The 26,741-nt window shown below is 41.9% G+C and overlaps 1 protein-coding gene across 1 annotated transcript; it reads right to left on the bottom strand.

Moving 5' to 3' along the window:
* Positions 1–1,580: 1,580 nt before the first annotated feature.
* Positions 1,581–24,885, bottom strand: LOC112966905 (ATP-binding cassette sub-family A member 10-like). Its single transcript, XM_026067479.1, has 38 exons — positions 24,784–24,885; positions 24,201–24,411; positions 23,594–23,752; positions 23,394–23,494; positions 22,327–22,553; positions 21,845–21,983; positions 21,119–21,304; positions 19,919–20,066; positions 19,221–19,392; positions 18,589–18,647; positions 18,116–18,226; positions 17,837–18,012; positions 17,289–17,408; positions 16,797–16,935; positions 16,061–16,151; positions 15,774–15,913; positions 14,984–15,103; positions 14,616–14,811; positions 13,598–13,764; positions 12,726–12,853; positions 12,203–12,344; positions 11,182–11,288; positions 10,571–10,741; positions 10,259–10,373; positions 9,156–9,280; positions 8,286–8,354; positions 7,578–7,669; positions 7,055–7,175; positions 6,592–6,709; positions 6,037–6,128; positions 5,192–5,370; positions 4,515–4,590; positions 3,896–3,990; positions 3,313–3,432; positions 2,897–3,037; positions 2,550–2,629; positions 2,414–2,469; positions 1,581–1,738 (listed from the first exon to the last, which is right to left on the bottom strand). Exons 1-38 carry the CDS (start codon positions 24,883–24,885, stop codon positions 1,640–1,642), a joined length of 4,890 nt encoding a protein of 1,629 aa, XP_025923264.1. The 3' UTR covers positions 1,581–1,639.
* Between the last annotated feature and the right edge of the window lie 1,856 nt (positions 24,886–26,741).

Genomic DNA, 26,741 nt, shown 5'->3' with positions numbered 1-26,741 from the left:
ATCCAACCATGACCTCAGTGGTGCTGAGGTTCCTGTAGACCAACACCAGTTTTGACCTGAGACATTTTAATTGGTCACTGCAGAAAAAAAATGAAGCTAAACAGGTATGAAGTTAATTTTCGAAAGTGCAGTTTAACTCAGGAAGAAAGTAATGGATCTACTGTGAGATGCACAGAACAAAGGGCAGCTTTGCTTTGCAAAAAGATTAGAAAGAGATCCAGTATGCTTCCTTCCTAAAAGCTCTGTAAATGCATCAGCACCTCCAGCTTTCATGGAACGTTTCTGTGCTGTTGCCGTACCTTTTGGTGGGTTTTGGGACGTTGATTACTTTTCTGTCATAGCGTGTGCAAGAGAAGTGTCCCCCACATTAATGCTTTCTTTTTCACTTGCTTCTCCTTTCTTACCCTCTCAAAGGCTTAGTATCTGGCAGCTCCTCAGACTCCCCTCTGTTACGAAAGCTAACAGCAAAGATTGTAATGAACTGCTGAAAGGCTTCCAGGCAAGAAATGCTCCGAGTTTGATTACAAAACAGAAAATACGAGTGGTGCCTTGTGAGAACGGCTGGTTTCCAAGGAGAGGAGCTGACTGCACAAGTGACAACAATGCAACCCAGCGTGGAGGAAGCGCAGAGGTGAGTGTGCTCAGAGCAAGACCGCAAAGAGGGTAAATACGAGTGACTACAACCGCCTGGCAAACAGTCCTGTTTATGCCACTTGCTGGACACAAGGTAGTGCCTTTTGAGTACAAGGACAGGGCAAATTTATGAGGTACTTCCCCATGCACTCTTTTGTGGTCCAATCCTTTGCAAATCAGGGACTTTCTGACCTAGACATCATTCCTATGAATTCAGAAGCACTCACTGAAAATCCAGCTTTGCTGGGAAACGACAAACTTGTGGCAGGCCCAATATCCTGGCCCAAGGATAGCTGCGGTTTGAGCAAAGAACCACAACCCTCAACTTCCTAGTTTCCGGTCATGCCACACACCCTCTGTCCCACCTCAGCCATCTCTTTCCCCACAGGAAAGAATTCAAGCTTACTTAGCTATTCCTGCTCCTGAAGGCCCAGCACAACAACAATGACATATGTGGGTGTAACCACAGTTTCTACAGAGACATTTATTGGAAGGATATAAAAATAAAATGAATAATAAAAATAGAGTGTAAATTTTAATAAGATGTATTTAATCATGTCTCAGGCAAATAGTTCCACATGTGTTACTTGGTGGGAGATGAGCCCAGAAGACTGACAGCATGGCCAGATTCCCTGATGTGCCCAGATCGACCAAGCAAAACAAAGCCTTGATCCCAGAAACAGGTACGATCCTTCTTTCTGCACATCTTTCTGGTCGCTTTGCTTCCTAAGCCTCTGTCAGATCTGCTCTGCTTGACAACAGCTCTCACCAGCACGGGCATTATTTCATCAACCAGTCACTGGAAATATGGAGTAGGGCTCTGTGTAGGTATCTGCAGAGTTCACTTGAAACGTCTTCTGAACTGGAGAGTAACCCTCAGCTCATACTCTCTCGAAAGAGAGAACCTGTTCCTCTTCTCGTTATGCTGATAATGGTAGTAAATACATGCAGTATCAAATCACTTAGGTTAATACAGAATAATTGTATAAATGAGCATCTCAGGTCTTTAACTGTCTTCCTGCTGAAGTTGTTTCCATTCAAAAGTTCCATCCAAACTTAGATCAAAATTATCCTTCTCTTGCTCTCGGGAGAGTTCCAGAAACACCTGAAATGGTCAATATAAACCTCTAATTATTTCTCTGATGCTCATTAGACACTGCAACACAGCTTTGTAGGAGGTACAGCTCTGCAACACCCACAAGAGCTATGTGAAGTAGCTTTAGGAGGTGGGGAACAGACACAGTGGCTGAGACACCTGTGCTTTCTGGTTTACCCTGCCAAGAGATGCAACAGCAGACTGCCTACAGATAGGTGTTACCCATCAGTGGATTGACATAAGTAATCCTCAACTTTGCCACAAACCTTGTACAAGCAGCGTTAATCTGCTGTTTCAGGAGCAATTAGAAAGGCCAGGCACTGGCATTTTATCTATCCATCCACCCCTCTGGACAGCAATGCAACTGTGCATTCATCTTGGGTGAGTAGAGCCAGGCACGAAACCTAGGCTTGTCCCCACCATGCCGCTTTCCAGTATGTGACGTGTTGCATTGGAAGAATAATAATTAAAAAAAAGAACAAAAACATTTTTCACCACTTAACCCCCTCTCAGAGTAATCCTCCCCCTGACACACACCATGAGTGTGCACAACAGAGCCATCACCCCACCACCCCAGGCAGTTTCTCTGAGGAGCATCCTCCTGCCGCAGCGCTGGCTCTGGCCACTCTGCAGCTTTCGATCCTGCACATCCTTTACAACATGTCTAGCTTTGAAATCACGTGCCTGAGCCAAAATATTCAAAGAGAAGCTGTACTCCTCGAGGTTGAAGGTTCTTTTGGCTGTGGAGAAATAAAAAGAGAGTTGAAATTTACCACACCGTGTTCCACCTTTTCAAAAAGTCATCATGTTTTGCTCTTACCTTCCTCTAGCTTGGAGAAAGACTGAGACAGGGGCAATGCATCTTCCATTGGGACCTTGTAGACTAGCAAAGATGGAAACCTGGAAGAAAAAGAAGTAAAGGTGACTCTTGTTCTGTATTGAGCTTCTGGGGTTAAAAGTTTAGGTCACACTATGGAGCTGGACATTTTACTTTATGGATTACAGCAAGGTTGGACCTAGTGACATTATCTAATCAAATCCCCATACGGAGACTTGGACCCATTCATCTCTCTCAACCTGAGATCCTCTATTTGGTCATTAAACTCAGCACATTTTTAGGGAGGAGGCAGTTTTGCAGCCACTGTTCATCCTGTATTTTATAGTTACCGCTCCTGACGGGCTGCACTTGGGAAAATCCTCAAAATCTCAGCATGCAGAAGATCAATGTGCTCTGGGTCCTTGACTTTAATTTCCAGTAGGTAACCTTTGCCGAACTTGTTCTTCAGGTACTGAATGGAGCCAATGCACCTGCAGAGGAGGGAGGAAGCACAGTGAACGGACAGAGATGTCAGCATGGGGGTACAATGAATCCTTTGGTACCCAACCATCTGGTCATTCCCAAAGGACACTGTACTGCTTCTCTCACTATTGCAACTAAGGGAAGTCCACAGTAATGGACTCAAGTTGGGGAGGCCAGAGGAGCACCCCTGCTGCTCCATGGACCAGAGAGGGGCAGAGACGTGCTTCCTAGCTTGGCCACGAAGGGTGAGCAGCCATGCATGCCGGCCTGCGCTGCAGCCCACCGTAGCTGCCCGGACACCATGATGGCCACCCGGTCGCACACCGCCTCCGCCTCCTCCATGTAGTGCGTTGTCAAAATTGCTCCTTGCTCCTTGTTTTTCAGTGCGGCACGAATTATTTTCCTGAGGACACAGAGGGACAAAAAAAGCCAACAATTCCTAAGTATATCAAATGCTTCTAATTATACCTTTGCTGCTCTAAATGCTTCTTCTCCTAAAATAAGTATAAAAAGATGTAACAACTTCAGACTGATGTGCGCATGACAACTCTGAAAAACATGACAGAAGTTTTTAATCTTGACTCAAGCCCTTTCATGGATTCTTCTGAAACCCACGTATAACTGTTATGAAACTAAATTGGCTACTGGGCTGAATTCACACGAGGGTTTTTCCTTCTCTTTGCACAGACTTTAAGCTAGGGAGAATCAGGAAAGCGGAGTTTCCAGAATCATGAAAGCAGAGTTTCCAGCAAAACTGTTGGCAAGTGGCCAGTAGCACTAAGCACAGATTGGGTGAACCTCTCTCTACCTATCTTTGGGCACCTGCTCTTGGCTTCCAGCAGCGTGGTGCCCGAGGCACTACTCACCAGATGCGACGCTGCCCGTTGGGGTCCATGCCGGTCGACACCTCGTCCAGGAGCAGGACCGTGGGGTTACCCAGCATGCACACTGCAAAGCACACCTACAACAGGGAAAGATTTCTGAGCCAAATCTTCCATGTTGCCTGGAACTCTGTGTGTGCAAGCACCTCTGGGCAGCATTTAACTCCCTCTATCTACGAGAACCAGGGTTCTGATTTACAGGAAACGTGAACTCAGAAAACACTAACTTACAGCACCTTCAAATTGTGTTTCCTTTATTTCCCGACACAGGAGCTGTGCCAGTTTGACACCAAACCATGCAGCTCAACCTTGTCATCCACATCTCCATAACCTGAGGTAACTCTACCTTTCACAACAACTGTAATTTAAAGAAATTAGGTAATTTGGCAAACGATCTATGGAAGAACCCCTGACACAGGGACATGATTGTCTCCAACCTGACACAGCACGGACACACGTCAAAGCCCTCCATCCTCACGTGGGAGGGAACATGAGAATCTCCCAGGTAACTTGGAGCGGAGGTATGTCCACTGCTCACACCAAAGAGATTTTTCATTCATGCTATGAACATTGCAGAGCTCACTACAGGAAAAACAAAACACACCTTTCTGGTTATCCCAACAGATAATTTTGTGGTTGATTTTTTTAAATGCTCCTGAAGCTCCAGAGCATTCACTATTCTGTGGGGAAAGGGAAGAAAAGAAAAAAATATGAACACTTTTATTATTCCCAACTCAGCTTCCTCATCTGAAATTCCCAAAACAGTAAGAAAAAGGAACTTTCCTCCTCCTGCCTCTTTGTTTCTGCTTTTCATTAAATCTTAAAATTTGTTATTATAACATAAGTGAATATTTGAAGCAAAGTGTACTGAATAGGTGACAATCTCTTTTCTAAAAATAATCATTAGCATTAATATCATTATAAAGTCATTCTACCTTGCCTGCATTAGTTGAGCAGGCAGTACTTAAGCACCTTTCTTGTAGTGCCAAACTATAAAGTCAGAGGTTTTAGAAATCCTTCTCACAGGTAAAATATTTAAGAGGATTTTAGAGGTAAATTTATCCTTACTAAATGTGCATAGATGAATGGGAAATTTTCCTGACTCACTCACTCACTCAAGGCATTTAGCACTAAGGTATTTTGGCAGCATAATTTCTTGAGTTTCTTTCAAATGTTGTTTCTGGCCCCCCAGTGAAATCTGACGTTGTAGTTCCCTCCCCATGCCCTCGGACTGGGGGAATAAAACGTTCACTGACAACTGGAACCACCTTCCCTCCGTACCGGTTGACAGCGGCAGCTGTATCCTCCTTCCTCACCCCTTTCACGGCAGCGTAGGCCTCCAGGTGCTCTTGCACCGTGAGGTTCGGCCAGAGCGGGTCCTCCTGAGGGCAGTAACCCAGGAAAGCCGGCATGTGGTCCTGAAGGTGGGAGCTTGCTCCGTCTCTCCTCAGCATCAGCACCTGCACAACCAGGCTGTTCGCTTTGCTCTCATATAGCCTTTCCCACGTACAAGTATAAGGTTCAAAGAAAGACTATGGGCTTCAGCACGATTTAGGAAAGGAAACCCAAAGGGCGAGAGAGTGATTTTGCAACCCTCATTTACATAAATACGAACAAGGTAAATTAGGGGAGATGGATCCCTTCCAAGATTTAGTTAGGCTACTCAGGGTAAATCAGCCTCCAAAGATGCCTATTTCTCTCCACTGACTGTAGAAGTTAGGCTTTGATTTAGAATTTAGTTCAATTTCTAGCTGTTTAACATCATTTAAGATTTAAACAGGTATATAGAAGAGTTGCAAGTCCATCACCTCCATTCAGGAAATGTGCAGATGCATCACTGATTTATTTCTACTTTTTGGGCTAAAGACCATGATGTGTGGAATGAACTTATGCTTCTTCTAGTTGTTCTATTCTATTACTGCTTGTCAAAGTCAGAAGTAACTCACAATAATTTACATCAATAATTTTAACAGCATAATGCATTCGGCTAAAACCTCAATCCCTAACATTGCTTGGACTGAAAATTTTTGCTCAGCCTAGCAATATAATATAGCTATTGCTTAGCTTTGCACTTGCACTTCTCTTGCGAGTCTGTCCCTTTCCTCCAGCCTACAGGTGCCTCCTACCTGCCCAGCAGTCAGTGTCGTCTCTCCAATAATCATTTTGATAGCTGTGCTTTTACCAGCTCCATTGGGCCCCAGAAGTCCTAATACTTCTCCTGAAATCAATATGCACCATTTCTTAGTAAGACTTACCATTCAATAAATATATCAGGTGCAATCACCATAAAAAAAGAGCATGCTAATACCAAAGATCTTGTAAAAATAAAAAGCAATATAAGGACCATGCCGAGAGTCCCTAAATTACTTTTCAACTCTTTATAGCTGATCCAGTGATATGAATCTGAGCACTGATCCAGGTCACTCAAAAGCCACTGCAGAAGTGACTTGTGTAGAAGGGGTTTATGTAAGCTTAGATACTGTAGAGTCAAAGGTAACAAATATGAGGTATTCCCACTGTTCACTAATGCATCAGCCACAGACCAGACATGCCTTAACCACGAAGCAAGTAGATTTGACCTTTATGTCCTCGTTCAATAGCTGAGACTCTCTAGAGAATTAACTTTATAAATATGATCATGGTCTTTAAAATAGTCGTAGTAGAACAGTACCAGTTCTCACCTTTTTTAACACAGAAGGAGACATTTTTGGTTGCCATCTTCTTCTTCTTCTTAAAAACAGAACCAGCTTGCTTTATTTTATATTCCTTACACAGATTGCTGACAATAACAACTGATTTCTGAAAGTGAGGAGAAAGAAGAAAGAATAGCGTAATATAGTGGATACCATTAAGACTTCAGTAGTATTTTTCCCTTACAAAAGGAAAAATCCTTCTTCCAAAGATCTTTGGATTCATTTTCTAGTTCTCTGAGAATATGAGGTGCAGCAGGACACTTAACCATCCTCTTAAAAGCTTTCTTCTCTAGTCTGATGGGATCCACACAGTCCACTTGGGGGTTTGATTTTCCCAGTGAGACTAATACAGCCAGAGCACTGACTTGCCTTACTAATAACTTAATATATTTTTGCCAGCAGGCTTCTTACTAATATAAAATAAAGAGAGAAGAATAACACTTAGTTTTACCTCCTCCTGACTTGGAGATGCTATGGCATTTCTCACTGCTGTTCTTTCAGCTTTAACATCTTCATCTTCTTCTTCTAGCTCCTCGGGGTTCTGGTGGCTGGTCTCTTTTCTTGGGGAAATCCTGCAAATCCAACAGGTCCATCTTAGCATTTTATTCTTTACCTTAGTTCCCACCAATGCATTTTGGATAGACCAGGGCTGAATGTCCCTCTGGTTTAGTGTTTCTTGTGCTTTCTATTATTTATTGTAGGGCTTTCTGTATTATGCAAAGCAGCAGGTTGGTATGTCCACACAATGCAGGCAACACCAAGTAGAGATACTAACAAGCTCGAAAGCCATTTAGTATTATCATAACACTGTAGTATTTAAGGGGCTATTCTGGTTATAAAAAAAATCACCAGTATTAAAAAAAAATAGGGACAAAGGCAACAATTTTTGATTAAAATGTTGTCTTCAAGGAAAAGCAGTGCAGTAGGAATTTATATCTCACATGTGCCTATGGTGCATGTGTATTTATACAAACCTAAATATTGGGTCCTTTCTCAGAACTGCTCTTCCATATTTTATCTCCAAATATCGAAGTAGAAAAATGAAACCCACAGAATGGATATAAGGCTGAAAAAAAGAGGTTGCCACATTAATAGCCTTGCCTTCCGCCCTACTATGGCTGAAGCTGAAAAGATGGTGGCAATGTTATAAAGTATGCGGGGAAAAACACAATATGTGAAAATAAAGTCCATTAACATCTAGACTCAAGGTAAATCCTGAAGACTGTGAACTCTGCTAACACTTATTAATATTGCAAAAAATATCACTGGTAAAAAGAGAAACACAATTCAGAAAATAACAGGACAGCATTAAGGCATGACCTGGGCTTATTTTGCTTTCCCTTCCCCATTTCAAAACAACAAAATTATTTTTGTATAGGTGGGTAATCTGTCATCCTGATCCACCAAGATCCTCCTTCCGTGTAAAATGAGCTCAGTTTTTTTGCCTCCCTTCCTCACAAGTGACGACGTGGCAGCAGTTAGTGCTCTCTGAATGGATGAGCTGCAATTTGGGTCTGAGCCCATCCTGAAGCTGTCAGGAGATGCTCCATCCCAGTGCGGCCGCTGATCCAACGTGAAACTTCTGTCACATTAAGCGTGGGGGAATTGTACATGTGTTTACATTTGGCATCTTTTAGGAAATGAACATTCCTAAATAAAGGTAATCTTAAATGTTTTCTTACTGCAAAGACAGCTATTAGTACGGAATTCTTTGGAGTCACATCAGTTATTTCAGGGTCTTCTACAAAAATCTGTAAGAATAAAAAAAATACACAATGAAGACCTGTGATTCTTTAGTATAATGCTGGCTAATGTTAGAACAGTTAAGTACAAACAGCAAACACTTCAGAAATATACAAAAGCTTCTGATTTACTCAAAATGTTCAAAACACAGATGAACAAATTCCAGAAAATATCACGGTGCTAAATACAAGCATCAGCTTCTCCTTTTTAGGAATACTGGTCTATCACAGGAAAACATCTGTTCTCCTCTCCTTTAGGGTCCCAATGGAGAAGAGACAGAGGGAAACAAGAAAGAAGAAGAGAGTCTCCTATTTGGACTTACACTCTTAAGTCATTTATAGCACAGAAAGATATGGTCTTGTGTGTAGCTGGAGGATTTTGCTAAATTAATAGCTGCCTTTCCAGTACCACCTCTCAGCTGAGACGGAGTAAAGCATCATGTGAGTATTCTTAATTCTCACTCTTTCTATGCAAAGTCAGAGATATAAGCTCAAATTTTCTCTTATGATTGTTCAAGCCAAGATATTTGACTTTGTATGGAAAGAATTAAGAGTGCTTACCTAATCTATAGTCATGGCTCAACTGCAAGAGAAGTAGCCCCTAGCAACAGTGAACAGCTGGAGAAATTATTTCTGTTCTGAAATGGCCATCTAATGATGCACTCTGGTGACTCGAAAAGTCCCACCAGTAAGAGAAAACTAATGACCCTTCCTAAACACAGTTTGCAATTACCATCAGATTTTGTCCTCAAGAATACATGCTTTTGTTTTATGTACAAATGCATCTCGTAGCTCAGCACCATAGCTTACCTCCTGGCAGTTGATCACGAAGCCCAGCAGTGGGTGCAGAGGGAACAAGAGAGACATGATATAGAGTGAAGTTCTAGGATCCAATGAGTAATCCATGACTCTGCCGATAACAAAAGAAACCAAACCTACCTAAAAATGAAACAAGAAGGCAACTTAGTTGACAGAAAGTATTACAGCTCTTCACCGGTGCTAAGAATTGCATGCATCAATATTTTTAGTTCCCTGTTGAGTTGCTGACAATGGGCAACAAACACAGAGGCAAGAAACACTGAGGGTTCAGGAGCTCCTCAGCAGTCTCTGCCTGAGTGAAGGCTGCTGCTTCGGATCTGCCGGAGAAACTCCTCCCCAGATGCAGGCCTGCTTTGGGCAGGAGAATGAGGTACGTGATCCCTTCCTCTTCTTTCCCAATCCTGGTTTATACCAAATATTCCACCTTCTTTGATATCAGGCTTAGGCTTTCTGTTTCTAACCCGAGGACTCGCATCTCAAAGCTTATGTCATGCAGACGTGAGGTATTGAACAGAGCGATAAATAACCTTACTGACTTCCAATCCTGCACCAGCTCAGTATGGGTCCAAGGGTTTCCCCTGTTCATGGCAGGTTAATCATAAGAGGGGGAACTATGTGGATCGCTTCATGGCTCTTCCTGGGACTGGCTGCCTTGTTCCTACTTCCACAGCTAATCACCCTCCCATGCAAGGTGGACTCCTTAAATAGGCACTTACACCCTGGTTACAAACTGGTTGAAGCTGGTTAAATAATTGACCAGAACAACAGAAATTCCCCATTGGTTTGGTTTTGAAACTTCACCATGAGCAAAACACTGGGCAGGAGAGAAAGAATTGCAGCATTTGTAATGAATGATCTAAACTGTGAAATGACTTCTCTTTTCCAGAGGGGTGAAAGCAAAGGGCTGGGGGAAAGTAGAGGGACTGACACTGAACAGGAAAAGGCGAGACCAGTTTGTTATAGGATTGCCTGCTATAAAATACATGTCTTTATCTATGTCCTGGATATACATTTGGTATTTTGACTTCTAATTCATCCTCAAGAGCTCAAAATATATTTTTGTAAACCCTATACTACATTATCTAGCCATATACTTACCACTATCAGGATAAAAGACCAAAAATCACAGTTCCATCCTTTGCGAAACAGGAAGGAGATTAAATAGATGAAGAGAACAATAGACATTCCATAGCCAAAAGTAGCCATAACCTATAAAGGAAGAGCTTTTATTAGAGAAGATGGAATGGTGTAAAGAACCAGAAACCCATGCACATCAATGTGGTTCGGTTTAAATATACATACATTAAGATCAGAGCATTCAGAAATTAATGCAATTACTGCTGAGTATAAAGGACTACAGTCCTTTCACTCCATAGTGAATCAGTGACCACCAGAATTGTATTTACCAGCAAAAAGAGGCTGCCGACGCTCCCAGAAATCTTGTTACTCATTGCGAACTGAAGCCCAAACATTGAGAAGAGAAGGAGCCAGCTCAGAGGGATGTCCACCAGTGCCTGGCCACACCAGTACGCTGAGGGCAAGAGCCCTGAAACCCGTAGCTGGGAGCGAGCTCCTGTCTATGGATGCACACAGAAAAGGGCAGCTTATTGCAGGCCCCTGGTTGACCAGTTACACCCTTGGGAACAACTCCATGGGAGTTGTTGTTGTATTGGGAACAATATAAACCAGGATTGTTTTTTTCCTGTCACCACCACAGTATTATTCATCTACTGGTTGTGTTTCTCCACTTGTGATAGAGCACAGTGACAGCGCCATGTCCTTGACCTCAAACAAGATGCCTTGTTGTCCAGGCAGCCTGGCCCTGAAACACTAATGCCTCCCCAGGACCAGCTCACCAGTCCACTTCTCTCCAACCTCAGCCTCTGCTGAATGCAAAGCCGCTTATGTCCATCTAAAGAAAAATACCTCAAACAGCATGCCACATTCAAATGGCCTAGTGACAATACAGTTGCAATCCCTTCTTCCCACCCAAGACCTGCTCCATTTCAAGGATTACCTTGTAATCCTGCAAGTAGCCCATTGCAAAGTGAGGAGGAAAACCAGGGAACAGAACCAGCATATAAACGAGGTAAAAAGAAACAAAGTAATCCCAGAATTGTGCATCTATCTGAAAATAGAAGAACAAACCATTTGTAGAAAACAGACACATCATAACAGATAGATACCACAGTTAATCTTACTGCATTTTCATGATTTAAAATACAGTACTAACACAAAATGGGATTTGATGTCAAATACTGGGGGGAGAGAGGTTTTCCCCTTAAAAGACTAAACATAGCCCTACAAAGGGCTTGCCACCTGTGAGGAGAGATGGGTAGTGTAGGTCCCACTCCCATTCCAGATTGTGATAAACTACACCTACGGATCAATTGGGCCACAGCTTGATGAACGTGACACAGAGAATAAAGGACCTCCTTCTCAGCCCTGGAGAAACCTCGCAGCCTCCCTCTCTGCTTGGCAGCCCTCAAGACCCACAAGGAAAAAATTAGCATTCCCCAGATGTTCTTGCTCACTTCCCTCTCCCCTCCAGAGAAGCTGCTGCTAGTCCCAGGGACTGCCCAAAATCAGATGTGGTGCTGGTGCTGGGAGATTTCTGTCGGGAAAGGAGGAGGCCCATGAAAGTAGTAAGGAACTGTCAAGATAGAAGGTTATGGGGAATTATCTCATTTTACAACTAAAGGTTAGTCTACACAGCCTTTATTGATGGACTTGAACTCACAGCTGTCCATGATGGATTGGTCACGTCCTATCAAAGATGCTATTATGCAGCTTCTGGTCCAGAGCTGGTTTGCATCCAGCTATTTGAGAGCACAGGCAGAAGCTGTGTAGTTGTGCATGGACAATTGTTAAGTTTATCCTTAGGATCACTCCTGAAATCAACAGTGCTTGTTCCATAGCCACCGCTGATGAAGGTAGATCATTTTGTATAAACAACCTCACATGGCTTCCTCTTATTGAAACCTTAAGTAATTTTAAGAACAGTTGTTTGACACATTCTGGCTATCAGACTCTGACACTTACAGAGAAGAATGGATGACTCCAAATCCTAATACGCGCAGTGGAATTGAAAGTTCTCAGCAGAGCATTGCTAATGATGTTCACGAGCACTGGAAAACAGTTGATGGCCTCCATGTGGCATAATACACTAAACCTGTAGTTCTTCAAAGAGCAAGAAAACAAGATGAAAACCCAAAGCTTTTTTTTTTTTTTTTTTACTGCAGGGAAGCAGTAGAAACGAACATGCCAGGGGAATCCAGAGCTGAATGAATTTTGCCTATACCTCGGCTGCTAAAAAAACAAATTACCAGGTACTAAAAGTCTGTCTAACTGTATTACAAAAATAGTAAGGTTTGAGGTGGAGGACTGGAGAGATGAGGCCTCCTCTAGCATGTAGTCTACTGGTTAAAACACTTTCAAATCTTTGTACCCATATCTTATTCAATAGGACCATCACACAGGTTCAACAGAATTGATTGTAGCATCTTGCTTAATTATTAAATTATTGGGAAGAAATGGGAGGAGGAGAAGAAAAATCCTTACCTGACCTTCTCGAGACACTGTTATAGCCCCGTTGTGTTTTAACTCCTCTGTGATATTTTCTGCACTTATAATTTCCACTGTTAGATCTTGACTCTCTAGAGTGCGGATAAAGTCTTCAATGCCTGATCCTAGCGTGCAAGCCAAAAGTGGAGGAGTCATAATATTGAACTATTAAATATTGAATGAGACTGCCTTTTTCTTTTTTTGAATCCATGATAACCAAACGAAAACAGAGAAAATCTAATGACTATGGAAGTCAGACAGCACCTATGAGGTAGGTCATTGCACTTTCTGTGTAATGAATGGATTCTGGTCTCAGCAACTGAAATTTTGCATTGTCATTTTTTTGCTGCTCTTCTTGACCTACTGCAAAATGTCATTTCCTTTCTGATGGTCTGATGAAGTAACAGTATCATACTCTAGCAAAATAACATAGAATAACACACACACATAGAAATGTCAAACGTAAAACACTGGAAGTGGACCATTCATTTGACCCAGCATTAGTGGGCCTTTACTGGAGTATGGTGCTTGCTTTCAGGATCCCACAGTTCAGAAAAACAGAAATTGTTTAGATAGAGGTCTGGATCTGGGGCATGGAATTAACTGGGGAACATCTTGGGTCCCCTTTAATCCTATTTGCTAGGATATCCCTTTTCAAGTCAGTATCTCATCAGCTGCTAAAGCAAATGGAGGCTTCAGTCACAACCCCTTTAGAATGACAATTTCTGTGATCTTCTCTCATTGAAACTTTCATCACCTCTTGTATTCTCTTTCTCCTACAACCATCTGCCCTTTCACTTATTTTTCTTGCAACAGTAAAAAACCCAAGAACAGAAAATAATGCTAATCAGCCTATTTGTTCCACACACCTGTTTTATTGAGGATGAGCAGGGTGGTAATCTCTGAGTGAGCCTTCTTGCCAAGTGGAAGAAAATACTGTGCAGATGACAGCTCCCAGGCACTTACACTCTGCCATGCAGCAATCAGGGCCATTTGCAAAACCACAGGAAGCAGAAAAACCACATAGAGCAGCAAACTACAATGAGAAAGAGATGAATAAACCTTTTGAAAACAGACATTTTGCAGACTGCATTTCTGTATTGGAAATAATATACTACGTTTAGCTTATCCAACACCTTTGCTGTTAAAAATATTTTAGCAATTTTATTTTCAGAAGTTCTAAAACCTTCCTCATTCACAAGAGTACTCAAAATTCAGCAGGAAGAGGGCCTCAAGATCTAAGCAAGTCATATTTTTAGAGTCCCCTTCAGACTTGCCTAAGACATAAGTTTTTCATAAGTCAGCATTTCCCCTCTGTTTCTTGTGCCCTGCCGGGAAATGATAGCATGCCAAACTGAAGACCAATGAGACCAAATGAGTTCAGGCACTGACAAGGTGAGAGAAGTTAAAAAAAAAAACACTATAGAGGAAGTTTGAAAGTAATATTTTTTCCTCCTCTCCTTTTATACCCAAGTTTATTTTAAAATCCTCTCCCCCACCCAAAATAAAACTGTTCCTAAATGGGTCTTTTCTTCAGAAAGAAAATGGGGTTTCCCTTGCACATATCACTCCATATAGGAAAGAAAATGCACAAACTAAACGAGGTCTCAAAATTGTTAAAAATCAAGTCGTGGCTGAAAAATCAATGATTGGAGAGGCGTTTGTGTGTGAGGGAGATTTTATATTACTGGCACTGGAAAGGAAGAAATTTTCTTGTTCTCTGAGTGAAGCAGATCACCGAGATCATTCATAGCTATGACCTGATTTCAGTTACTCCAAATGTTCATTGAAATGGGGTGTGAAAACTGGCCCCGCTGCAGCAACTGTGCTGTTCACATCACGCTCTGAGACTTCAGATCTGCAAAAGAGAAGCGCTTTGGTACTTACATTGACCCGAGGTTTTTCAATGAACCCTTAAGCTTTAAGAGATGAACTCGTGCCATGGCATAGACCTGCTGCCTCCAGAGAGCCATGTCACTCACAGTTGCCTCTACGATATCCGAGAGCAGCAGGGCACCCTGCTCCAGCTCATCTGGGGACCTTGTTCCTGCCTCTGCCCACTCCTCGCCAAAGACATGGTTATCTGCAGAGAGTTTTCAACGTGCACAGTTACAGTTGAGATCAGCTTTTACATTGTAATGTGTGAAAAAATAAGAGTGCCCTAAACAGCGAACTATTTGTGGCATGGCAAATGTTACTGTAAAGTAGCCTTTCTCTTTATCTGAGAAGTGTTTATTTCGGAGCCGTGATCGTACCTTCTTGATGAACTGTGGTTTCTTCCTCCAGTTTCAGGAAGACATCCTCGAGGCTTGTCATGTTAACTCCATAATTGATAACTCCCTGGTCAGAGCAACTGTCGAGACCGCTGAACAGATCTGCATGACAGAAATAATGTAAGTGCCTTCAAGGTATTCAAACACAAGCACAGATCTCTGGAGCAGACTCTGGTGCATCTGAAGTTGATCTGACTGAACCATCTCCTGGTCATAGGGAAAATGATAAAGCAATGAACTGACAGAATGCAAAGGGTTAGGAGGAAACTGCCATATTCATAATTCTTTGAAGATTTTTTCCATTTAGCAACAGAGTTTCAGACTATGTGTCCTCTGATGCAATGGGGCTAAGGGACTTTCAGCGTGAATGCAGCCGTGCATCATGAGTTACGGAGAGTGAAGGTCTTCCCACGTGCAGCAGCAAGCACAGAGCAATACAGGCTGCATGGGAAAGGTTGCATACACATTCTGGCTCTTTGCTGAGCTGAAAGAAATAAAATCAATCTTCAAATAACAACCATACACTAAGCTCTGAGGCTACTGAGTTTCCTCATCAAGGTTCACCATTACAAACAGAAGACAAGCGTTGTATATTTTGATCTTAAATGTTTGGAAGTTAAAATTGTGGGAGGGGCCGGGGGGGAATAAAATGGAACAACTATAAAAAGTCCTTACTTGACTTTCATAGAACTTCTCCTTCCCCATTTCTCTCTTTCTACATTTCTAATTACCTTTTTTCATGGCAATGCTCAATTATTTTAGTATACATTACCTGGGAATTTATTCACATTTTCCAAAGGCAGTTTATATCTCAGCTCATATTGACTGTGTCCTGAGAATATGGTGTTTGGGATGTGCCGTTTAACCAGAGCTGTCACATTCTCTAAGTCACAAGACTCACTGACATGGATCCTGTTCAATTTTAAAAAGTAGATGGTTACTTTTGAACAAAAACACTGTATTTGCTAGGATGTATTAAATCAAAAGCTCAGCATACTTCCTTCATCCCTTACTCTAGAGTAAAATAATGCTACTGGTTGCTAGGACTTGTGTAGTTACCTTAAATGATAGCCAATCCCCCATTTTTTCTTCAAGAACAGAGAAGAGCCAACACACTTTAGCCTCCCATGTGAGATAAAAGCCTTGCGATCTAAAGAAACAAAAAGCCAAGAAGTTTATACTGTAGAGCAGGGATTCAAAACACTTTTGCAACTGAGCCTCATTTGAGAAGATCAATATGTTCTGCACTTTTCTGGGGCCAGTTCCCTTTCCCCCAGCCCACTACCATGGCCTTTTTGGCTTCTGCCACCCATGGAATGGATGGTGCAGTAAACACAGAAACATCCATCTCCCTGGCATGCTATCCTCAAACTCAATTCCAGCTCGAGCACACGTCTGCCGGAGCTCAGTCATGTGAACTGAGAATCTTACCAGGGATACACACAGGAAAATAGCAAATATCCTAGAGAGGTTAATTCACACAACATGATTAGAGGAGAACAGATTTACAATGAACTTGGGTATAACGGGTATCGCCAGGGAAGCAGAACAAATGCCCTGCATTGCTAAGGAGAGTTTTTTATTCCCCTAGCAAGGCTAAGTCTTGCTGTCCTTGTTGACCTGGAGTTTCTGTTAAAGGCAAAGATAGCAACTGCCTAGTGCTATCAGTGCCAGCAGAAACATTGTCATGCATTTAACAGGACCAGGATTTCATTCCCAGGTAGTTTGGCCTGGGGAAGGACTTCGTGCTCAAGGCTTACTCTGAAGAGAAGCTCCTGAATGAGCCCGTGCTTACCTGCGAGGATATCAGCCTCATCCATGAACTGGGTGCTGAACAGAATCACTCGCCTGCTTCTGTGCTCCTTGAGGAGGCTCCACACCTGATACCTGGAAAGGGGATCCAACCCAGCCGTCGGCTCATCCAGTAACAAAACCTACAAAAGGAAGAAATTGCCATTTGAAATCAGACATTCTTCCTGGCCAGGAGTTATTGCATGTCTTGTGGTTTTTGGTATTCTCCTGAAAACCTCAGGTCCTGGAGTCAAGAAAGGCCATCTTTTATGCAAAGGCAACAATTCTGGGACCTGTACAGTGACCAGGGAAGTATCTGTATTAAAACTAGGCCAGCAAAATCAGGTTTATGAATTTACCATCTTTGAAGTATAATCATAAGAACTTTAAAAGATACTGAAATCACGGGTGAGCTTGTAGTTAAGTATGTGCATAACATTTCAGTTAGGTTGGACCCAGCCTTCCAAATATTACACAGCTGCATCTGCTGCTTTACCTGGGGATTTCCAAGCATGGCTATTCCAACGGATAACTTTCGTTTTTGTCCACCACTCAGTTTCTCAGCTTGAGTGTCTTGAATGTTGCTGATATCCAGCAATTCCAAAATGTTTTGCACCTAGAAAAGTACAAGAAAGTCCATTTCAAGCACCAGTATTCTTTTGGTCCTTTTTTAGCCATGAAGGAGATCTGATTGCACCTGAAGGTGAAATTTCTGTGTGCGCTCACTGAGGGTGAGCTCCTACACACACTGACCCCGCTGTTGGCAAGAACGGCTGCAGCAGGGCCTAGTACATCCCCCTCATCTCCTTGGGATGAGCAGAGCCATCACCTTGGTTGCACCGAGCCACCAAACTTGCCCACCCCAGCTTGCATTCTGGTTAAAGCTGGATACTTGCTTTTGTTTTTGGAAGAAACTGTCAGCTAGACCTTTCATATTTCCCAATGCAAAACAAACCTTTGCTGAAATGTGGGATTTGCCTACAGTCTAACATTTTCATCAGAGCACTGTGCAATGATGCTTTTCAGGGGAACATGCGCACTCACCTCACGCTCTACCTCTTTGGACCTGATGCCCTTGATTTCAGCAAAAGTCCATAAATTTTCTTTCACTGTTAAAACTTCAAACTGGACGTTGAATTGTGGGCAGATGCCAACCATCTCTCTAATTTCTTCCCTGTCTCCCATTTCAGATAGCTTGAAGTCGTATATGGTTGCAGAACCTGTTTACAGGAAAAAACACAATGAGGTGGAAAGAACTTTTCTTTATCCACACAGCTTTTAAATCAAGCCACCCCTCCACCATTTCACCTCTTGACATCCTACCTTCAGAAGGCAAGGTAAGTCCGCTGAGCACATTTAACAGCGTCGTCTTTCCAGCCCCACTGTGACCAAGTAAGGCAGTGATCTGGCCCTCATAAATATTTAAAAATAAACCTAGAATAAAAACATTAAGTTTGGGAAAAAATGAGCTTTTACTTGCTTCTGCTCATTGTCACAGGCACCAGCAAGACAAGTCAAGAAATATAAAAACTAAGTAGAAATGATCTGTCAGAAGTGCATTAAGCAAACTGAGGGATAGAGTTTTGCAAATCTAGAGCTAAATTCATAAGAAGTTGCTCTGGATTTAGCAGAGAAGACAGAAGTACAACAACTGAAAAACAAAATATCAATTGCATCAACTAATATTTTAAATAAAATTTCAAGCTATACAATTATTGCTGTTTTACTTTGACTGAAATGTTTGCACAACTATTTTTCTTCATCTTTAACAGGAATCAATATCACAGCTTTCATACCTCTTAAGGCTTCTGTACTCTTGTCTTTCTGTTTATAAACTTTTTTAATATTGTTGAGTCTAAAAGGAAGGTAAGAAGAATATTATTTCAGGATTTCCATTACTACATTTCCCTGGTAGCCCTTCACACATTCTTATGCATCCTAATTCCCAGTGTCTTATGTCTTTTTGTGTCATTCCTGTCATTTTAAATAGACATCGAGACTCAGTAGGATTTTGCACAAACACAAGTGTGTACACAAAGGGGAATATCAATATGTGGCATGCAATAACGGAGCATCAAGCCTTTCACGGACAAGGTTGAGCCCATTGCAACAGACTGCCCTTTCGCTGCCCTCCGGCTTCTCCCTGTTGTCACTAATGAACCTTTAACAAAGTCCACAGCAAAAAAAACCCAAGTGAAGGGTTTATCTGAATTTCACCACTCGTGACTGGCCTGAGTTACCTATTTATCTCATCTGCATTTTAACTCTAATTTTTCTCCATGAAATGCTTTGCAGAAGTGTCATTAATGTGAAAACTGCCCAGATAAAGCAAAACAGAACTGGTGGCAGAAGCAGGGGTGGTGTTAGTGGGAGCACCGGACCTGAGCTACCGAACTAAAACAGCGTGAATAGCAACTCCTCTCTCGACCTGATGGCCTCCTTCCCCGTGAATTCGGGGGGCACCGGCTCTACATCATCACCGAGTAGCTCCTCGGGGCTCGCTTCAGCCTGGGGCCTCTCTCTGGTGGAGCCTCTCCTGCTCTTCACCCAGTACGAGGACTTCAGGCAGAAACAAGGGGGATCGGGGATGCCGTATTTGCCTAATAGGAAAGCGAAGAAAATGACCTGCGATCAATCAAAAACACAGTCAAAGCACTGTTCTGGATCAAACACTCAGGAGGGTCTGAAAAATACTTGGCTGCCTCAAAATTGTTACTTCGTATTGCTAAAAAGAGAGTTTGGGGAATTTTCATTAGTGTGCTTGGGATCTGGGCCAAGAAGGGCAGGTTCAGGACTATTTTTAATGAACTGTCTTTCATTCAATGAACTAAGATACTGTCCAGTACATTACAACACTGTTTTCTCACAAATAATTCTACAGCAACATAAGAATAATAAAAAACCACTAAATACTTCACCGCCTTTGATATAGGAATTACCAGTCTAGGCCAGGAGTAGGAAAGTCACTCAGCAATATAATATGTTTTTTTTAGAAACCAAAGCCTATACTAGCTGACACAAACAGTGGAGCATCCTCTCATTTCCCTGAAGAGCTATTACACACAATCAACATAAATCAAAAGTATACAAGAAAAAACTATAGTTGTAAGTATACATCATACTTACCAGGCAGAACTTTATCAAAGTAGATAGCTAACAGCAGATACAAGACAGAGTCAAAGATCAGCATAATGTAAGTTGAAAATAAAAAGTATGACTCCTCCATAAGGTTAGAAAAATAGAAACCTATTCCATATTTTTCTAAATGGAAAACCTGAAATAAAGGACAAAGTAGAAGAGTTTTCAGGCTGGAAAACCATGAGCTTATCATCAAACTATAGATGCAATGGACTTGTTAACCCAGAAATCTTTCAGAAGTGCAGCACTGGCCCCCCCCCCTTTTTTTTTATTTCTAGTGAGAAAAATAAACAGATTTACTCCAGTTAGAGATCCTATGTTTCCATTCAGAATTTTCCAGAATAATCCAGATCAGAATTTTATAGAAATATGATATTGGATATAAGAAATACAATATTGGCACACTTACAGAATTGCGATGGTGTGTGGCATCTAATACAAAGACGTTATAATTTTACACAATGACTGATTAAATCGTATGGCAAATTTGCAGTAAACTCAGTGCATCTTCTGGTGGTGCACAATTCTCCTCTCTGACAGGAAATCAAAAGATTAAATAACTGGCTCTGACTGGAGCCAGAACGCGGCATTTGGAGCTGTCGAGATGCGACTGGTGGAAGATTGAGAAACAGAGCAGAATTACCCCAAGAGGGGATGGAAGAGGGAGAGCCATGGCAGAAAACACGAACCGTGTCTGCACAGAGTTGCTGTTGCCAGGAGGAGAATCGCTGCAGCAGGGGCAGAGAAAGGCAATGACCGAGCAGCAAAGAGCTGGCATCTCCGAGTCAACTCCGGTCTGGCCCAGGGATCAACCCCAGCAGATAATGGTGCTCTTGAGCCGTGGCCATGAGCTCTCTCTCGTTCACGTTGTGTGTGACATGGACCACGACTTCCTTTCTGTTCATCAACTACTTAAATTAGGGAATGCGGCTGAGAGGTTGGAGCCCCTCTTTGCTGCCCAACTGCAGGTCAGCTCACACTGAGATTTCTAAGCAGCACGTGGAAATAAATGAAAACTACCCGCTGAAGATCTTTTGAAATGAGGGCTATGACTTCCTATGTCTTTCTCCACCACTGAAGCACAGTAGGGTCTTTTATTGCCATTACCTGTGATAAAATGCACTCTGCCTTCACCCCAAGAGGACCCAGCTATTGAGAAAGCTCAATTAGGGAGATAACGCACCATACCTTTGCGATTCCAGCATTAAATGCAAAAGGACAAAAGAGACTGAGAAACCACTTCACAGGTTCGGAAATATTTTCTACCAGCACTGCGAGGCTTAAACATCCAAAGACAAAGGTGAAGAGGAACCCGATGGAGCTGACAATCTTAGAACTCCTTAAGAGGGAGCAGAGCAGGAAAACAAAGTGGATCTGTAAGAAATGGGAATTTTTCATTGGTAAGATGCAGTTCCAACGCTACCATCCCCAACCTGAGACATGGGACATGGCAGGTGTGTGCCAAGGGTGTGCACCAGAATCACTGTGCTGAAGGGGCTGTTCTCCTTCTGAAGTGCCTCTAAGGCATATCAGCACGTACATACAGGGCCATTTCAACAACCGAAGGAGCGTAAATATCCTTAACTAGTAGCATTTCTACTTGCCAGGCAAACAGATCTCTGGTGAGCTGAGTCCGTGTAATAAAAATACACCAGAATAGTTCTCAGTGGGTAGATTTGAGGTTTTGTTTGTAGCCAGTCTACTGCCTGCCAGATCTTCAGGCTGTAATTCAAATCACTGCCAATTATGCAATACAACTGAGTCAGAGAATCCACTCATCTATTTTTATTGGCACGACCAGGAAAAAATATAATTCTGAGCGACCGTGCAAGTGGCTCTGGAGTAATGTTTAGGCTAATCAAAATATCAATAAATTACATGGTGAGAAAATTTGGCTTTAAAACCCCAACTTACACATGCTAGGCCATACAGGAAAAACAGCAGTACGATTGCAGGGAAGCTGCTAAGGTAGAAAGCATCCTGCACAGTGACGGCTGTCAGCAGGCAGGACATGACCAACACATAGACAGCATACAGCAAACTCCAGGAGAGCCTGAAGATGGAAAGATGGTATTATAATTTTAATTAAAAATTGTTGTTCGAGCTTCATCTGCATGGGAGAACCATTTAAAATTATAATATTAAGTATTTCCCAGGATGAACTCATTCACATTCTACATAGAGTAGACAGCACGACTGACTTTAGGTGAAAATGCCCAAAGAGGAAGAAACCCCCCACTCCCCAGCTCAACCCTTATGGTTTGTCCTTAGCACTGGAGTGAACTTACAAACTCATTGAACTTGTGAACTCATTGTGCAAGTACCCAAGGGTACATTGATTTTTGGTAAATAGGTACTTTAGTTATATTACTTAGTTTTACTATTGAGGAACTCACCAAAATGCAATATCTTGTAATCCCATCATCTTCATCAGCACTTTGAGCTTCTTCTTTTCTCTTACAATATTCATTGATAAAAAATGCATGAATGAAGAGAAACACATCACTATAGTAATCATGAAATAACTGTACTCCAACGTAATTGAGGAGATGACGCTCCGGGATCTCATACGAACACCAGCAATTGATTTCATTTCTTCCCAGACGGAATGATTTACCACCCCCTAAAGGAATTCAAGGTAGAAATCTTTCATATAGTGAGGTGCAGTTTTATAATGAACCTTCTGATTCATCAGCCCCGGAATTATTTTTAACGCAGGTCTATATAAAGCATAAACAAGTACAGCAATAAGCCCTGTGGGAAGTGCTCGCCCGACTCGCTCAGCTGTCTGCTCCTCAGTCAGACTCCCTTGTAGTCTGTTGAGAGAAATAAATCCTTCATCTCATCCCGAGGTAAATATCCAAACGCACAAATGACTCACACTGCCCAAGATCCTGTTTCTCTCCATGGGTATGAAAACAGTCTAGATGGCTGCATAGCTAGACAGAATGACCCCTACCCAGACACATTTTTGAGGTAGAATTTGGAAAGAAAGGGCAAGAAATGACAGACAGGCCTACTCTAAAAGAAAATCATCCAGCAGGCATTCATACCACCCCAGCTGGATAAGGACCCAGTTTCCAGCAGGAACTGCCTTTTCCTTGGAATCTGGCATATTCTCTACATCAAATAGTAGTATTGCATTCGGTTCACAGCCTTTAAGAGCAATTGTAATTTTGAAGAGAAACAACAGTAAACACAAATCTTCAAAGCAAAATTGAAAGCATGTTATTTTTTGCAGGGAACCTCGAGGTGGAGGAACTTCTGATTCCATCCAAGTTCCTGCTGCCACTGCCAATAATATTCCAAAAGTCTCTCAGGCATCCGAATGATTTCAGATATTTGTTCTTCCGCAGAATTTTCTGACACGCCTATCCCTTGCTATTGTCATAGAGCAATTTGTCTTTTCTAGACCAAGTAGAAAGTAAAAGGAAACCCACTTCAGTTCATAAATTTGATTTACCTCTATAATAGCAGCGTTGATACTGGACTGCAGGGACAGGAAACCTTTGTACCAATACCTCGGGCTGTGACAGTATTGTTCTGAGAAATTATAACAGGTATCTGCAAGGATGAAAGGTTGATATATATGAATTACTCCAACAAAGCTATGCCTGTCCATGCCAGGCAATCATATGCTCATAAATATATGTTTTGAATTACCTATGAATCCAAAGTTCTCATTTGGAATAATCACATTCCCAGTAGGAAACCTGAGGTGATAGGAGAAGTTGTCTTTAAATACAACCCCTATAATTTTGTTATTTGAAATCCATGCTTCCTCCAGGGCTCTCTCATTTTCCACTGCCTCTAATTTTATACCTGTGGTTTATAAGAAATACATTGCAATAAGTTTCAGCAGGTCTGAAAAAGTGAGCATGGGCACTGGGTATATATTCTGCTTTTGTCAGCTTTGCAACTCCCCCTTTACAGTTCTTCTCACCCGATGAAGGACATTTGCAGTACCTTTAGATAATTCACACTTAACCAGTTGAGAAGAAGGATTCCTCAAAATAATGAACCAATGTGTCTTAATAGTATTATTCTATATAGTGAATATCTTGTAAGGCAGAGCTGCTTTTCTCAGAAGCATAAGCTGAGCTCACTAGTCATTTAAATACTACTAAATACTAGAAGAAATATTTGGGAAAATGGGAGATTTGGTATGAATTTTCTCTATTGACTGAAGATACTTAAACCCATGAAAACACAACACAGGTACAATAGGTTAAATAATGACAAATCTAAATATTTAAAAGAGAAAACCTACCTATCATTATGGAGTCCAAGGCCACCTTATTCATTATCTGCCTTGTGGTCACTGTTACGGGCGTATAAGCAACAGTAACCCCAGTAGCATCATAGACAGGATCATCAAGTTGCCCAAGATAAGTGTAAGGCACTTCTGGATGGCGGCTTTTCATTGTGAACAAACCTACTATGACTATCAGAGGCAGAAAGAACAGAGACAGGATCCACTCCTAGGTAAGGGGAAAAATGGGGAAGGGAATTTAATAACATAACAATATAAGAGAACACACTCTCTGTGGAATTAAGACATAAACAAGAAGCACTGGGTCACCCCAGCTTCTTAGAGGTGTCTTCTAAGAATGTCTTTGCACTGTGTACATCACTTCAGTGAATTACCCTGCCCAAAGAGCCCATTGGTGCTTTCATACATTACATAAATGACATAAATACAATTTCTTATAAAAGCAAAGTCTCACAAAGTCTTCATTACCAGCTGGGTTTTTTAACTTTGCAGAAAGAAATTGGGGTTTAGAGAAAGGCAGGGAATGGATGCTCTTCAGTGTTTAGCTTTCCACTGTTTTGTTTTCAATTTTTTAACTTACCTGAAAGCTCTGCATTTTCATCCTCCATTTGATAAGCACATTCTTCCACAAGAGAATTTTTGTTTGCTGGAATATGCTCATATTTCTCTGAAGTCTCTTCATCTCTGAACCTACAATTTTTTTTTATTACTTTCAAATACAACAAAAAAAAAGAACAGCAGTGACTGTTTTATTTGCACAACCTTTGCAATTATGTCAGTGCATAGTATTCTTTTTAAAAAACATTTTATGGCAAGAGAGAGAACTGAAGCAACTTAGACCGCGCCACATGGATCGATGCCCCAGCCCCGTGCGTCGAGCACAAGGCCAGCCCCACAGCACAGCTTTCAGCAGCAAGGGACCGCTGCACCCGGAAAGGCTTGCATTGTCCTCAGCATACTCCTAATCCTTGCAGCTCAGCATTAATGATTATAACCAAAATTTCACGTTTTGAGGTTTCTGCATTAAGGGGGTAGGAACTATTCCTAAGTTGGCTTCCAAGGACCTTTTTGCCTTCTTCGGATGCATCAGGGATATGATGTCTGGTTGCTTAGCTGGTGTATTTCCCACTGCGGCATGCCTGCAGCATGAGCTGTACTTCGCCTCCTCAAACGCAGTGCAAAGACCCCACAGAGTGGTCTGCTCTTGCACAGGGATTGATACCACTCCTGCTTTCTGCCCATGATACGCTATTTATTTTGGAGAGCTGAACTATCTACTCCAACTCAAATCTTCAAATTGGGAGGAGGTATTTATGAAACGTAACAGGAAGACCAGACTGCATGATCCATTGGCTTGGGAGGCCTTAATGTCCAAGAAATGACAACTTTGTCATTTAAAATCACCAAAATCTTTTTGTGTGTAATTCTAATCTGCTATAGGCTTCACACCAAGAAGTGTTGAGCAACTCCTGGATGTGGTACAGGCTGAGCTCATCCTGAAATCGGTTTTCAACTGAAGGCAGCTTGGAGTTATGAAAGAACAAACCCTTGGACACACACTCAGAGAACTGTTGCAGTCAGGGATATTCGTGGGAGGAGAGAGAGAGAAACCAACAGCCACAAACGTGCCTTGGTGTATTACTCCAAAAGACTTGGCATCATCCTTAAACATTTCGGGCCAAAGCAAAACAATAATTTGTTGCCTGGATAATCATTAATGGTGGTACTGGAAGCTTAAAAAACTAGGCATAAAGAGGGTTGTTTGAATCACTTTTGCAGATGAGATATGCTCATGTGAGCTGTTAGTAAAATAATCATGAGTAATTTAGCAGAGTAAAAGGACTTAATACCCAAACGCAAAAGGTCTATGTTTATAGCCAAACTACTCTTCTATCATATATGTAGCTAAAAAACACTTTCAAGCAAAATGGTTTCCTGATCTTTTGTAATTAAACTCTCAGGTAGAAATATCGGAGTATTTGTATACCCAACCCTTTTAAACCTTCGTAGCATATCAAAGGAAGATGCATGTTCTCCTATTCCCTTTGGGAAAACATCGCCTTGTGGTGCTGACTGGCATGTTGGGGTTTATCTTCTTCCAAATACTTACATAAATGTTTTTCCTCTCCCTTATTATTCTCCACTCTACCTCTAACCCTACCAATAGCTGCATTTTATCACAAATGGAGGGTGCAAAGGAGAGAGAAAAAAGACCAAGAACACACACATGGGTTTCTCGGGCAAGGAAATGCATCACAAGCCAAAGCGTTTACAGTAAAGTTTCTTATTCCTGTCCCTCTGGAGACACCTTCCGTGAGGAAATTGCGAAGTTAAGTTCTTAGTCACTCTGTCACCTAGCAGAAGTAGGCTGTAAGTTGAGTATACCACCACAATGCATTTCCACACTTAAACTAGGATTTCCGTGGCAAGTAAGGTAGATTTCTAGCCTTTCTTTTATTTCGATATTCATGCAGAATAATGCTATCTTGACATGCTGACGCACAGCTGGAGTTTCAGCTTCGCACCCAGAAACCCTGT

This window comes from Apteryx rowi, unplaced genomic scaffold (genome assembly GCF_003343035.1).
Source record: "Apteryx rowi isolate R43461 unplaced genomic scaffold, aptRow1 scaffold_26, whole genome shotgun sequence".
Taxonomy (NCBI): domain Eukaryota; kingdom Metazoa; phylum Chordata; class Aves; order Apterygiformes; family Apterygidae; genus Apteryx; species Apteryx rowi.
The sequence above is the reverse complement of the archived record's forward strand: the minus strand, read 5'-3'. Positions and strand labels throughout refer to the sequence as shown.

Excerpts from the sequence above, each read along its gene's own strand:
- LOC112966905 (XM_026067479.1), bottom strand. The coding sequence starts at position 24,885 with ATGAAGAGACTTCAGAGAAATATGAGCATATTCCAGCAAACAAAAATT. Across the intron at positions 24,412-24,783 it reads TGAAAATGCAGAGCTTTCAG|GAGTGGATCCTGTCTCTGTT; the intron begins GTAAGTTAAAAA and ends CCCCTTACCTAG. Across the intron at positions 1,739-2,413 it reads CTTTGAATATTTTGGCTCAG|GTGTTTCTGGAACTCTCCCG; the intron begins GCACGTGATTTC and ends TGACCATTTCAG.